The 16440-nt window shown below is 41.8% G+C and overlaps 1 protein-coding gene across 1 annotated transcript in view; it reads right to left on the minus strand.

Annotated features, from left to right (window-relative positions):
• LOC127570593 (engulfment and cell motility protein 1-like) overlaps positions 1-16440 on the minus strand; it is a 188106-nt gene that overhangs the window by 77590 nt on the left and 94076 nt on the right. The window contains 2 exon segments of the mRNA XM_052016288.1: positions 3395-3503; positions 12383-12487. Of these exon segments, the coding sequence (XP_051872248.1) occupies positions 3395-3503; positions 12383-12487 (214 nt within the window).

A 16440-nucleotide genomic window follows, 5' to 3' on the forward strand; every position in this document is an offset into this window, starting at 1 on the left:
TGTTGACCGATGGAGACATGTTGGCTAGGGAGCAGAGAGAATGACTTTGCTCTTCTTCCAGGTAACACCATGAGATCTTTTACATCCCTTTGAGAGGTCAACGGGACTTTGATTCAATTTCTCAGTTGAAAGTCAGTGCAATTGTGCAGCACTGCCACAACACTGCACTGGAGTGTCATTCTGCATTTAAAACTTCCAATTGGAACTTGGACTCACAAGCTCATTCACTTTAAGAAGTGAATACATGCGCTTAAAGTAGATCAAGTTATCTCTGGCCTCTAACTTTGCCTCACCACAAGTTTATATTTGACCCTGTTACTGTAACATTCTATTCAGTATAAGAGTTATACTGAATAGAATGTTACAGTGATGTTGTATTTAATTTGCTTTGAACTGTTAGGAAGAGATTAAGTTTCATTAATGTTTTCCAGACAATATTTAAAATCCTAACATTGCTCAAGCATTTTATCCATTTTACATCTGAACCAATGTATCCTGATAAATGCAAAATGCACCAGACCAGGTCAACAAATTGAAAACGTCTTTGTAGCAAAATAGTAATTTAACATAACTTCCAAAGTAAACCATTAGCCCTTGAATTGACTAATTTACCTTCTACTGTTTCAATTACATTGAATCCATAAGATAGTATTTTTGGACAACCTTCTTGATGACACAAGCACTATCTATCAATGCTCGAGAGTCACAATAGAAAATGACAACTTAGCAATTAACTCCCTCGAACACAGCAAAGCTATACTTGCACCAAGGGTGAAAATATCTCCCTTATTCCAATGCCTCAGAAGAACAATCTGGAAGAGTTTGGTGCACTTCCTGGGATGAAAGAGAGAAGTAGAATCCCACAACTTTGCAATAAAGGAAGGTGTGCCAGGGCAGGGTGAAAATAATCCCAATGCCTCACTCTCCTCCTTTAACACTCCACCTCCTGAGAATGCCACTGTCCCATCCTTTCCCCCAACCCTGTATAAATCTAAAATTAATCCCAAAACCCACTCTCTCCATAGCTGTGTGTAATTGTAGATAAGTTCCATTCTTCCATTTGCTCCCTATAGTGCAGCATAAATCCAAAGCTATTCCAACTGGCCCACTCTTTCTCCATAGCCCTGAATCACTTCAATATAACACCCTACCCACCCTGCCTCAAATGCTTATAAACACAACACCCACTTTGATTTTCAGGTATCATGCACTTTTATCTCATCACTCTCAATAACTGTACACCAGGTTTCCAGATGTTTGAAATCGGCTATCAGTCACGTTGTCCTCAATAGCAAACAGAGGGACCCTGGACCATGGTTCACTGAAAGTGGAGTCACAGGTAGACAGGGTGGTGAAGAGGGCTTTTTGCACGCTGGCCTTCGTACGTCAGGGCATTGAGTATAAAAGTTGGGCGGTCATGGTGCAGTTGTACTGGATGCTGACGAAGCCGCACTTGGAGTATTGGGTTCAGCTTTGGTCACTCTGCTATATGAAAGATGTTATTAAACTGGAAAGAGTACAGAAAAGAGTTACGAGGATGCTTCCAGGACTTGAGGGACTGAGTTATAGGGAGAGGTTGGACAGGCTAGGACTTTATTCCTTATAATGTAGGAGACTGAGAGGTGACCTTATAGAGGTGTACAAGATCATGAGGGGCATAGATAGGGTGAATGCACTCAGTCTTTTTCCCCAGAGTTGGAGTATCAAGAACTAGAGGGCATAGGTTTAAGCTGAGAGGGGAAGATTTAAGAGGAACATGCTGGGCAACTTATTTTTAAAACACAAATGGTGGTATCTATGTGGAATGAGCTGCCAGAGGAAGTGGTTGAGGCAGGTACAATAACAGCTTCTAAAAGACAGTTGGACAGGTACATGGATTGGAAAGGTTTAGAAGGTTATGAGCCAAACACTGGCAAATGGGACTAGCTTGGTTGGGGCACCTTGGTCAGTATGGACCAGTTGGGCCAAAGGGCCCCTCTCTGTGCTGTACGACTCAAATTTGTGATTATTATTTTTCACGTGTTTACATATTTTGTACTTATAATGACACAGAAGATGGCCATTTGATCCATACCTGTTCCGGGGGAACAATCCCTTTGATCCTATTTCCCTGTATCTCTGCAACTTACTATCTGTCAACTGCCCTTTGATTCCCTTTGCCATTAACCTATACTAAAAAGCGTCTTTTTCAATAGTCAATAGTGGTTGATGGGGATGCCAAATAAGATGGGCTGCTGTGTCCTGGATAGCACCAAGTTGTAGGAACTGTACTCATCCAGGCTAGTGGAGCATATTGTGTCATGCACCTAACTTGTAGATGATGGAAAGGCTTTGGTGTGACAGGCGAGTCATTCACCACAGAGCACCCAGCCTCTTACCTTGTAGCCCCAGTAGTTATGCGGCTGGTCCAGATGAATGGTGACCCACCCAGGATGTTGGTAGTGGGGGACTCAACAATAATAATGTCATTGAATGTTAATGGTAGGCAGTTAGACTCTCTTGATGGAGATGGTTAGTGTCTGGCACTTTTGTTCCTCCACCTATTGTGAAACTTTAACTTATTGAAGAGGCAAGTATATTGTGCAAACTGGGAAGCTGAAATCTAATTACTAGTTAGACTCCTTTATAGCCCTCATAGGATTGGACCATATTTAGCACTTACTCATTTTTTTAAAATAAAAGACTTAGCTCAAATTATCCAAGTCAGGTTTCAGTGGGTTGTGTGATTAAAGCAGATCGGGAGGGAATTAGAGACAGCAATAGTCTGTTATTAAATAAAAGCTGTGATGCCTCTCATGTTTCAGCTGCCTCAGTGTTGTGCTTAATATCCCAACATATTGTGAGGAGGTCCACCAGTGCCACCAACAGTGTGTAACAGGGAAATAAGCTCACAAGCCTATCAGTGTAGACTGGAGCTGTGTGATCAACCTCAGAGTTTCCAGTGCAGAATTACTGGGGATGTTACTTTCAAAGGTGTCAAGCAGATGGTAGATATAGTTGCCTATATTTCTATTGCGACTGCAAACAATGAAGCAAGTTTTCAAAAGCACTGTGCTGGGCATGTGAAAAATGCTCTGTAACTGCTAGTATTTCTTTTCAGATGCTTTACTAAGAATGAACAGCTGGAAGAGTGAAACCTTGACATTCACATCCCCCACGAAACCTATTGCTACCCCCTCCTTTGAAATCTATGATGCAGGTGGGATTAAGTCTCAAATTCAAAGCCTCGTCATTGTCAAGGTGGTAAACTGATAGAAAGTATTAACAGTAAGAACATTCATATTTCTCATAAACCATTTTTTTAAAAACAGAATTGCTACCAACATGTTCCCTCTTAACTCGGTATCTTAACAAATATTTGAGCTGTATTTAGAATAGTAACATGAAAACTTACGAAGTTCTCCCACTTTGAGAATTTCACACAGCATCCTGGTGAGCTCAATACTGCTACGACCAAATGGACACTCATGTTTATCTTCCCGACTGCTGTTCTCCAGTACAATCTATCAGAAACCAAACGAATAGTAAACATGTTATAGAAAAGTTACACATCTGTGTTCTAAAATGCCAGACCACAGAATGGTAAGAAATGGGTCTGAATGAATCAACAAATCTCTGGTAATGCAGTCACATCACCTAAGTTCAAGGTCAATTTAGAATGGACAATTGTTGGCCTACCCAATGATGCCCACATCCTAAAAATGAAATAAATAAGATGGATTCTGCAGCAGCAACCACAGAAATGTCCCAAAGTGCTTCACAGTAGCAAGGTGCATCAAGTTAAATTTGGCACCAATCCACAAAATGGGAAGATAATCAAAGAGATAGCATTTGAAGAGCATCAAAAGGAGCAAATGGGAGGGAGTTATAAAGGCAATAGAGAAGGGAGGGGAAAACAACGATAGGAATTTTAAAAATCAAGGCAGGACTTCACTGAAAGCCTTACTGAAAAATGCACAGGGCTGATCACAGCATGAATTAGTCCGAGTTTTGTTTGGCTGCAAATTTATGGATGGTAGAACAGATGATGCCAAATAGTAAAGGATTAGAACAGTCAAGTCCAGAGGTAACAAGGCTTGGGCGAGGGCTTCAGATGATTAAGCCAAGTTGTGGTGCAACTGGGTGATGTTACTGAAGTGGAGATAGGCAGTCAGTGGTGATACAAAGATACATAGTCTGAAGCTCAGCTGAGGCTAAATACAACATCAAGGCTGTGAAGCATCTGGTTCAACTGTAGACTGGTGCCAGGAAAAAGATCTGGAGGAAAAGAGTTTGTGATAAGGATTGAATACCATGGCCAATGTTTTGTTGAAGAAAATTTCTGTTCCTCCAGGACTAGACATTGGACAAGCATTCTGATAATTTAGTGATAAAGGGTCAAAAGAGTGATTTCGCTGAGCTGGGTGCAGTTAGCGTAGATGTGAAAACTGATGTTAATTTTGAGATGATATTGCTGATGGTCAGTCTGTAAGTGAGAAGTGGAGAGGCTGGGGCAGGCAGTAGCAGAGAGGGGCAGGAGTATTTAGCAGAGGTAAATGGTATGGATGTGGGAAGAGAAGTCGTGTACACGGGGACGGAACTGGACAAGTGAGGTACAACCAAACTGAACACTGGAGAGACCTTGGAGGGTAATGGTGTGGGCTAACAGATGATGGAGGTGGAAGGGGATAGATTACAATCGCACATTGTGTCAATAAGTGACTTTGATAAGAGGCACTTCAGTACTCTGGCAGGGCCAGACACCTGATTAGAGGGATTTAAGCAAACACTCTGAACAATACAAGCACGATTTTGGGTGGCTATAGAACAGCCAGTTTTGCAGTGCATCAAGATCCCAATGTGGAGTGTCTTTAACAAAGGAATGGTACAGATAAAGAACAGATTATCACAGCAATCAGAGTGCAACCTGAACCATATAATTCCCACCAGGCTTTTATCATCCAGCACTGCAGAAAGTGGCTCACAGAATGTGTGCATGTGGCACATAAAAAGAGAAAGAATATGTAAATACAGATGGTCTCATATTGAAAACATGGAAAAAGTCCCTAAATTTTTTCAGAGTCCCACAGACAATTTAAGACTTCAAAATCTGTGTGTTTGTTCTAACGTGGTAGTACACCATTGCATTCTTCCCTTCGAATGAACAAAGATTAAACTGCATCAATTACACACGTTCCTGGCATCAAATCTGTGCATATTTTGACAGGCCATCATCAAATAATTTTATCCAAGTTTCAAATGAGATGGAGATGTAACTGATTACCGTAAATAGACTGCCTTTCACGCTTGCATTAGGCTCAGCTGAAAATCTCAGATTGCATTCATGTAAAGGAAAAAAATGTTCCCAAACCCTGCAATTCCCCACACCATCACCCACTCCCAAGGGAAGTGAAGGCACCCCCAGTTATCAATGGAGCTCACCCGGTTTCACAAGGTCACAACACATGACAAGTCCAGGAGTTGATTGATGTCTCAAAGCCATTGCAGTATTTGAAGCCACACTTCTCAACCACCCACTCCCTGCATTGCACATGAACTGTGCACAATGTATAACCATCCCAGGCACTGCAATTTATGCTCTAATCAACCACATCATGTTTGTGAAAGCCCATAAAAATATCCACTATAAATTCAAATCACCAATGAAAAAACATTACAGGTCAGGACAGCACAGCAACCAAATGTTCTATTTGAATCTGTACAAGACTGCGGCGACAAATAATGTGAAGTGATCTTCCGTTAACACATGCATTACTCAAGGCAGCATTTCAATTGATTTCCAGGTTCAGGGCATAACAACACAAAAGCAAAATAGTGCAGATGTGGACATCTGAAATTACAATAGAAAATGCTAGAAATCCTCAGGAGGTCAGAATGAGTTCATCAGAACTTTTTCATCAAAACCTATTGCATTCTGATGAAAAGACACTGATTTGAAAAGTTAACTCTCCTTCCTTCTTCATAAATGCTGCCAGAACTGTTAATATTTTCAGCATTTTGTACTTATATTTCAGCATTGTGGCACTCCTGATGTTCAGACTTCAGACTGTATTTAACAGCCCTACAAAAGCAACTCGTCCTGTATGCCTTTTAATATCAACAATTCATCTTTGAAGATTTTGTTTTACAATTTTAGCCAGTGATATACGGTAGAATATATCTGCAAGCAATTATTAAAGAGAAACTGCACAGTTCTGACTCTGGCATCAGCCCATAGCCTAGTGCATGATTGTATCAGCCAGGAGTCACAATCTTACCCAAGTCAGTAGGTTGCGATTTTAAGCCCCGTGTCACGGACTTCAGTTCATAGTCCTGGCCAATACTTCAATGCAGTACCAGGGTGCTGCACTGAAGGGGGTGTCATGGAATAGAATGTTAAAATGGTGCCTTGCCTATTCTTTCATGTGTACTTAAAAGATTTCACCCTCCCCCTTCCCCCCTGACCCCCACCCCCCTCAAACCAAGTTGATTATTGGGCAGGTCTCCAGTTATATTTTAGTCAACATCATAGAAACATTTGGTAATTATTGCATTGCAACTTGTGGTAATGCATAAATTGGCTGTAGTATTTCCCACAAATGACTCTATTTCAGAAGTAATTCATAGTACCTCTGCATCCCAAATGGAGTCATTAGAATTCAATAATCAAGCAAGGCACTTAAATAGTGGATGCAAGACTGTAGTAGGAATGAACAGCTGTTTAAGATGTGGTCGCTATATGACAAACTTTCCTTGTTCCCCCACCAGCATGGATGATTGATGGTCAGCATGGATTCAGTGGACAAAAAGACCTGTTTCTGTGCTGTATCGCCCTGTTGCGGGCACTTCCATAATGTAATGGCTGTGTGCATTGGAGCTTTGGTGCTCTAAAGTTATAATGACACAGGAGGCTTTCAGCCCCATCAGGTTCATGTCACCTCCAGGACAGCAATCCCATCCATCCCTCTCCTTATTTCCCGGCAACCCATTTTCTCTGCCATTAACCGACATGAAAGAGTTGTTTGCAGTAGCTAAATAACCTTTGCAGTGTGGGAGAAACCTGAAGCATCCAGAGGAAACAATGCAGTCACAGAGAGAACATGTAAACTCCACACAGACAGCACCAAAAGTCAGGATCAAGCCAAGGCCCCTGGAGTTATGAGGTAGCACCAGTAACTCCTGCACCATCATGCCACCCACATTATGCACGTTACAGTGAAACTTCAAATATCCACTATCCCATTGTTTGGAAATCTCCATGGTTTTGCATCTGGCTCACAGGGCGACGTTTACCACATTCCCTTTAAATATACAGGTTGGGCACAGTTTCAGTGAGCTGACTGTCCTGGATCATTCTATGACCCTATGAATTAAAATTAAAAGTGTTTATAATAAAATCGCTCTTTGATTTCCTTCAAAGTTGTTTGCAGCAACATCCTGGAGAATTATTCTTACTTTCTGGAAGCGCCAGGATAGGCCATCAGTGTTGCTGCAGACAGACCACAGGTCGGGAGCCCTTGTGTTTACAGGCATCATACAGAAAATCAATGCCAATTTTCAGAACCTACTATGAATAATACCAAACATTTCATCTTGCATTATTCACAGTCCAGAGGCAAGGACATACTGTGATCCCTGCTTTACTTGCATTTGCCTGAGTAAATAGAACACATGTTGCCCTTTTCCTTTTGCCTAAGTTACATCTAATATTTACAGAACTGGAAGAATGCTCCACTCATCCATAATAATTGCTGGAGAGAGTTCTTTTGCTGCTGGCAACAGCTTACTTACAGATTCACCACCTCCCTATTTGAAATGGAGGGGACAGGAATCTCTTTTGGGAGTGACTTCACACTATTTTGATAAATGGAATATATGCCAATGGCTCAATGTTACTCATTTGCAAGAAACACAAGTTGTTGTGGCAAAACTGTTAGAGGAACAAATATGTAATAATGCACAACCCTCAGGAAGACTATAAGCACCATAAATCCTGCACAATATCTTCCTTTCATTGATTTCAATTTGGTCCTACTTTCACCAAAAAGAACTCTGGGTCTATCTTATTGTTTGGATAATTAATAACCCAGTTTTCAGATGATACTAAGATGGGTGGTGTTGTGGACAGCGTAGAAGACTGGCAAAGGATACAGCGGGATATTGATCAGTTGCAGATATGGGCAGAGAAATGGCAGATGGAGTTCAACCCAGCCAAATGTGAAGTGTTGCACCTTGGGAGATCAAATGTAAGGAGACAGTACACTGTTAATGGCAAGACCCTTAACAATGTTGATGACTAGAGGGATCTTGGGGTCCAAGTTGATAGCTCCCTGAAAGTGGCTACACAGGTTGATAAAGTAGTAAAGGCGGTATATGGCATGCTTCCCTTCATTAGTCGAGGCATTGAGTTCAAAAGTCAGGAAGTTATGCTGCAGCTTTATAAAACTTTAGTTAGGCCGCATCTGGAGTATTCAGTTCAGTTCTGGTGGCCCCATTATAGGAAGGATGTCGAGGCTTTGGAGAAGGTGCAGAAGAGGTTTACCAAGATGCTGCCTGGATTAGAGGGCATGTGCTATGAGGATAGGTTAGACAAACTTGGGTTGTTCCTTCTGGCGGAGGCTGAGGGGAGATCTCACAGAGGTTTAAAAGATTATGAGAGGCATAGATAGAGTAGACAGCCAGATTCTTTTCCCCAGGGTTGAAATGTCTAATACCAGAGGGCATGCATTTAAGGTGATGGGGGTAAGTTCAGTGCAGGGCAAGTGTTTAATACAGAGAGCAGTGGGTTCCTGGAATGCGCTGCCTGGGGTGGTGGTGAAGGCAAATACGATAGGGGCGTTTAAGAAACTCTTAGATAGGCACATGAATATGAGGGAAATGGTAGGATATGGACATTGTGTAGGCAGAAGGGATTAGTTTAGTTTGGCATTTTATTACTGATGTAATTGGTTCAGCACAACATTGTGGGCCGAAAGGTCTGTTCCTGTACCCTTATAAGCTGTGTTGCCAGCTATGTGTTCTCACATATCCACAAGTGCAAACTGAACAGAGACACCTTTACATTAACAAAAACTGAACAGCAGACTCTTTTCCACTTTTTATTCCCTTCCAACATTAAATTCTTAAAGCTCCAGGGGCCCAGCAGTAAAGCAGGGCATTAGCACTGGTGGCATGTGCCATCTAATCCCCATAGGGAAAATCACCCAAATATTTAGTTTGCAAATATTTCTCTCAAAAATATATGTGAAGCAATTCACAAAAAAGTGGGCTTCCTTGGATAAACTCAGGGGTTATAAACTTGGTGCAGTCATGCTGCCTGTGAGGCAACTTGCTGCAATGGGGTTTGCTTTGTGAAGGCTTGAAGTCTTAATTTAGGATGATGCTCCTAATGGAAGAGGGAAATATAGAACATTACAGCACAGTACAGGCCCTTCAGCCCACGATGTTGTGCTGACATTTTACCCTGCTCTAAGATCTATCTAACCCTTCCCTCCCACACAGCCACATGAATGATAGAAAAATGGAGGGCTATCTAAGAGTCTCTTAAATGTCCCTAATGTATCTGCCTCCACCACCTCTGCCGACAGTGCATTGCATACACCCACCAATCCCTGCATAAAAAACTTGCCTCTGACATCCCCACTGTACCTCCTCCAATCACCTTAAAATTGTGCCCCCTCGTGTGAGCCACTTTCACCCTGGGGAAAAGGTCTCTGACTGTCCACTTGATCTGTGCCTCTTATCATCTTGTACACCACTATCAAGTCACCTCTCATTCTCCTCCTCTCCAAAGAGAAAAGCCCTAGCTCACTCAACCTATCCTCATAGGACATGCTCTCACCCTCTCTAAAGCTTCCATATCCTTCCTATAATGAGGCGACCAGAACTGAACACAATACTCCAAGTGTGATCTAACCAGAGTTTTATAGAGCTGCAACATTACTGGTAGCTCTTGAACTCAATACCCGAAATAATGAAGGCCAACACACCATATGCCTTCTTAACAACCCTATCAACCTGCGCGGCAACCTTGACGGATCTATGGATGTGGACCCTAATATCCCTTTGTTCCTCCACACTGCTAAGAATCCTTCCATTAACTTTGTATTCTGCCTTCAAATTCGACCTTCCAAAGTGCATCACTTCACACTTATCCGGGTTGAACCCCATCTGTCACTTCTCAGCCCAGCTCTGCATTCTATCAATATCCTGTTGTAACCTACAGCAACCTTCTACACTATCCACAACACCACCAACCTTCGTGTCATCTGCAAACATAATAACCCACCCTTCGACATCCTCATCTAAGTCATTTATAAAAACCACAAAGAGCAGGGGTCCCAGAACAGATCCCTGCGGAACACCACTGGTCACTGAGCTCCAGTCAGAATACGCTCAGTCTACAACCACCTTTTGTCTTCTATGGGTGAGCCAATTCTGAATTCACACAGCCAAGTTTCCCTGGATCCCATGCCTCCTGACTTTCTGAATGAAAGGTAGTGAGGGACCTCTAACTTGATCCTTATGGCTGGAAAGAATTCAGGCCTAATTGCGTAAACTTAGTATGGGCAGCAGCAGAGTTGAGTAATCATAGGCTGCCTGGTGAGTGTTCAGGGAGTGCAGGAACTGAGGCCCCAGCAAGTGCTCAGATGACACAGGAACCAGGGACCTGGTGAGTGGAAAGGGAAAGAGGAAACTGGGGGCACTGTGAGCAGGAAGAGTGTGTGGGAACTGGGGACTGGTGGAGTGGAAATTACAAACATCACTTGGTGAGCTAGATGTCAAATTACTTGGATTTCCAAATGGTTGGAAAGCAGATTATTGGAATTTCTCTGTTTTCAATTGCAGGAAATAAACTTAGAAAAATTATATTGCTAGATCCATCTGTGTATCATATGTCACAGAATTAGTTTCAACTTCAAACTATTGACTTTTATTTGAAAGTATTACAATGGCTAAAATTTAATTGATCTTTCAGAGTTGGCACATGGCCTCAGCTGTCACTGCTGCCAAGGGGATACTAATGGATTACAAAATGCATTTTATGCTGATGCAGTGAGTCACTTTCACAGAAGCACTGATAAATGAATGCACGGAGGAGGTGACCCAAAAGATTCCTGTCAAATTATGAAGCTGTTTGATGGAGAGCCTTCTACTTGTGGGCGAGTCTAAAGGTAACGGTCATAAATATAAGATGGTTACAAACAAATCTAATAAAGGAATTCAGGAGAAGCTTCTTCACCCAGGAAGTGGAGAGAAGATGGAGCTCATCTCCACACAGAGGCGTCTAAGAGGGTTTCCACAAGGGAGAAAGGGGCAGAATGAAAAACAGAAAGATTTAAGTGTTTGGCTGACAGGAAGCATGTGTGAAGCAGAAATACTGGTGCAAATCTGTGGCCAGTCACAGTGCTATAAAATTATATGTCATTCCATTCAACTGCAATCACGACACTAACTTAAGTAGCTTGATGTAGCAATGACTCTAGTTTTGATAACTGAATAAATTACTCAAATACAATGCTTCTGAACATGTAGCCAGTGGTGTAAACAGAAACAGGAGTAGGTCATTCGGACCCTGCAGCCTACTCCACCATTTAATTAGATCATGACTTTTCTGCATCTTAATTTAGTTCACCCATAAAGCTCTCCATATCCCTTTACAACTTTACATGACAAATATCAGCCTTGGCCTTGAGGGCATTTTCAGAATTGGGGGCAAAAGAATTCCGGATGATCCTGTCTACCTCTGTGGAAAAATGCTTCCCAGTTTCCAGTGTTTAATGTCCTGGCGCTAATTTTAAGATTAGAGCCCCTCAACATCAATTCCTCCTCCAGCAGAGATAGTTTCTCTCTATCTACTCCATTTAATTCTCTTTCCTTGAAACGCTTCAATCAGATCATACAACAGCTTTTATAAAAATGAATACAAGTCACACATCAGTATTATTCCTGTGATCACTTCACAGCCAATAAATGGTTCCCAAGGTGTGGTGCTCCAAATTGAATGGAAATGGAAATAGAAATAGAAATCTAAGAACTGAAGACTCTGGTAATCTGAAATATAGACAGAAAATGATGGAAAATGCAGGTCAGGCAGCATTAGCAAAAAGAGAAAAGGAGTTAATATTTTAGGTCGGAGAAACTTTGTCTACAGAAATTGCTGACACTGGTTTTTGACCTTAATTTTATTTCTCTTTCCATGGATGCTGCCTGACCTGCTGAGTGTTTCCAGCATTTTCTGTTTTAGTCCAAATGGAGTTTAAACCAGGCTCTGAATAATTAAGCCACAACTTCCCCTGCTTCCTGCATTGCATTCCAAGAATGTTCACGTGATATCAGTCAGGGGTGAAACAATCCATGATGTTGGCATTAACAATGAAAGAGATTAAGTGACAGGCCTTACCCTAATGTAAGCATCCTGGTGATGCTTGGCAAAGTACAGCATGTTGTCAAGGGCCAGCATTCCTGGTGGGGTCTCAGTAAAATCCATGGCGGGATTCACGTGATTCTAGAGAATGAAGAGGTAAAGGAAAAAGTTTACACAGAGAGCAGCAGTTCACAAATAAGCAGATTTTCACTGCCTTGATTAAGAGCAATCACAATTATGATTATATTAGTCAAGGAGATTGTATTCATTCTGAAATCAAAGTAGCACAGAAACAGAACCCTTGCCCCACTGTTCTAATTACGACGTTATGGAAGAGCAACCAGACCCACTCCTTTGCCCTTTCCCCACAGCCGTGCAATAATTCCTCTTCCAGTTCTAGAATCCCCCTTCATGCTTGGTATCGAATCTCCTTCAAGAAAGCAGGTCCAGAGGCTGGCTGGAAATTAATATTCATGGTCAAAGTGGGTCCCTCTTATCTAAGCATGGTATCTGGATCTAATGTGACCTTGGATCTAGTTTTGGTCACCCAGAGTTGCCCAAAGTTGGAGGATTCAATATTGAGTCCAGAAGGCATCAACCTACTCAGGTGGAAGATGAGGTGCTGCTCTTCAGTCTTATATTGGGCCTCACTGTAATGGCACAGGAAGCCACAAACAGCAGGTTAGAGCGATGAGGAAGTGAAATGACAGGCAGCCAGAAGTTCAGAATGACTCCTGTGTACTGAACACACGTGCTCTGCAATGCAATCGCCCAATCTGCTTTTGGTTTCTTCCACATAGAAGAGATTTTCACTGGGACTCCTTCTTGACTACTGTCAGGAGGAAGGGAAAATCAGAGGACACTGAAAGGCCACACTTGCATTTCTAATGGCACCATGACTTCAGAACATCACGAGAATGACTTTTACACAGGGAAGTCCATTTAATACGTAGTCATTGATGTCAATGGGAAATCAAGCAGCCAATTTGCACGCAGCAAACAACAACATAAAAACGCCCATATGATCTATTTTGGTCATGTGGGTTGAGTCACAGAGTCATAGAACAATACAGCACAGATACAGGCCCTATGGCCAACCAGTCCATGCCATCCACGGTGCCCACTCAGCTAATCCCAATTTCCTGCATTCGGCCCATATCCCTCTAAGCCCCATCCCTCCATGTACCTATCCAAGTGCTTCTTAAAGGATACTATTGTATCTGTGTCAACTACTTTCTCTGGCAGCTCATTCCATATACTCAACATTCTGTGTGAAAAAGTTTCCCCTCAGGTCCCTTTTAAATTTTTCCCCTCTCACCCTCAATCTAAGGCCCCTAGTTTTGGACTCCCTTACCCTGGTAATAAGAAGGGGGAGAGAGAGTGGGAGAGTGAGAGCTTGAGGGATAACTACTGACCAAAAGACTATAGAGAATTCCCCTGCTCTTTTTCAAAAGGTAGCAACCATTTAAAGTGGAACATTCTTTCTGATTTGCACTGGACTCCAATCCAACATCTTTCTGATTCAAGAGATGACCATTCACAGTGCCACAGATGATCACCAAAGAAATCAAGCATGAGGAAAAAACTAAAATATCTTTCAGTCACATGTACATTGGAACACACAATGAAATGCTTCTTTGCATAGAGTGTTCTGGGGGCAGCCTGCAAGCGTCGCCATGCTTCTGGTGCCAACATAGCATGCCCACGAATTCCTAACCCGTATGTCTTTGGAATGTGGGAGCAAACTGGAGCACCTGGAGGAAACCCACACAGAAACGGGGAGAATTCCTTACAGACAGCGGCCAGAATTGAACCTGGGTTGCTGGCGCTGTAATAGTGTCACGCTAAACAACCGCTACACTACCGTGCCTGCTATGTGACTAGCCACATTTTGGCACATTTATCATTATTTGAACTCTATGGAGAGAGAAAGATCAAAATTTTAAGAAGGCCTTTGAATCCAGGTCTGGTAAGCAGGAAAGGGAAAAAGAGAACATAAATGGAGCAGGAAAAAAAAGACAGAAAAGTGAAATACAAAAAAAACTACATTTTTTAAAATCTCTAGCAACTTAAGCCTAATACTTAAAAAAGTTATTCTCATCCCCTACCCTGCTCCTGAGGCAGAGTGACAATAATTACAAATGATCAATTAAAAGGGCATTTAAACTTAACTTGCTATGGCAAGTTTGGTTTGGGTTTACGATGCAAATGCTGCATCGCCACACTATTCAATGCATTTCAATCATGAGATGACATTTTCTTCAAGCTGAATGCGGAGAGCCATAAGTTAGACAGCTTTCAGACTTGGTTTAACTGCATATCTGCCTCTCATCTGAAGCTGTGGTGCCATTTACTTATCAATAATGGAGAGAGCCATTAGGTTCACAGTTAGTTTGGCAGCAAATCCTTTGGCAGCCCAATGAGACTCTTAATCATATAAAAGTGGCTTAAGTCGCTGAATTATTTAAAAGCCATCACAAAAAAAATTCATGCATTCGCAGAAATAAAAGTGACAAAAACAGGAATTAGATCAAAAATTGTGACAACTATTAAAAGTTGGAAATTATTTTACAACTGTTTGTTTTGAGGCTCTCTTTCCCTATGTCATCATATTCTCAGCTTAACTCCAAAAATTTTAACGATGCAATTCTCATCACTTCTTACTGAAAACAGTAAAATGTCAACAACAAAAATTTGAAAATGTCAAATACATACTTCAATTTCTTGTTCATTTCACTGGAAAAGGTCAAGCATGCAATTTCAAATATTAACTCTAATGGCTTTTACAGAGCTGCACAGAAGGGTCAAAGTTCCTTGTTCAGGATTTTTAAAGATCAAGCCTCAGAATTTAAAGATATGTAAGCAGCTCAAGAAATAATTTTACAAGCATCACTTCCCACATCAACAGTCTAAGTCAAAAACCAGCCAAGAATCTGGGCACATGCTTCAATTATGGTTTAGCGGAAACACTCCCAACATCGGAAAGTCATGGGTTCTGGGCCCCCACTAAACACTTATAAACTTTAAAAACTTTATTTATACAGCACGGTAACAGGCCCTTCTGGCCTGATGAGCCCGCGCTGCTCAATTACATCCAAGTTAATCTACTAACCCGTATGTCTTTGGAATGTGGGAGGAAACCGGAGCACCCAGAGGAAACCTAGGCAGTCACGGGGAGAACATACAAACTCCTTACAGATAGCTGTGGGAATTGAACCCTGATTGCTGGTGCCATAATAGCGTTACGCTAACTGCTACGCTACCTTACTGCCCTTATGTTCCAAATTAAACTGACACTTCAGTCAGAGGTGACTTCTTTCAGATGAGGTAGTAAACCATGGCACCATTTGCACTTGCAGGAAGATGTCAGGGATCTTACCAGACTATTCAAAGCAACACAGAAAATATCCATCTACCCCCAACCATCCCACCCTGATCACAAGGCCAATATTTAGTCCCCAAATAACCTCACCAAAACAGATTATTTGGTGTCTATTTCATTGTTATTTGCAGCATCTCATTGTGCACTCAACGGCTACCGTGTTTTCTTACACAACAATAGCAACTATGGAATGAGCTGCCAGAGGAAGTAGTTCAGGCAGGTACATTAACAACATTTAAAAGGTACTCGGACAGGTCCATAGATAGGAAGGGTTTAGAAGGATATAGGCCAAATGCAAGCAAATGGTTCTCGTTTAGATGGGAATCTTGGTCGGCATGGACCAGTTGGGCCGAAGGGCCTGTTTCCATTCTGTATGACTATGCCTCTATAACTACAATTCAAAAAATACTTTTTGTTGGCTCTTAACCTCTCTGGGACATCCTTTGATTTCAAAAGCTAAATTGCCTTTTTCCTACAAACTGCTGAGGAATTAAAGATCAATAATATATAGGGAACCAGAATGTGTAAAGCTTCACAGAGGATTGGAAGTGGCAGCCAGTATAGGCTGGGGGAAATAAGGAGTGATGTTCAGAATCACACTAAACTCAGGCCTATAATGGATAAAAAGTTAGCCACAGAAATGAAAGAGCACCAAATTAACCAGGATTAATGCAAATCTACACTCTGAAGCCCAAAACACACAAAATGTGCA

Source organism: Pristis pectinata, chromosome 5 (genome assembly GCF_009764475.1).
Source record: "Pristis pectinata isolate sPriPec2 chromosome 5, sPriPec2.1.pri, whole genome shotgun sequence".
Lineage (NCBI taxonomy): Eukaryota > Metazoa > Chordata > Chondrichthyes > Rhinopristiformes > Pristidae > Pristis > Pristis pectinata.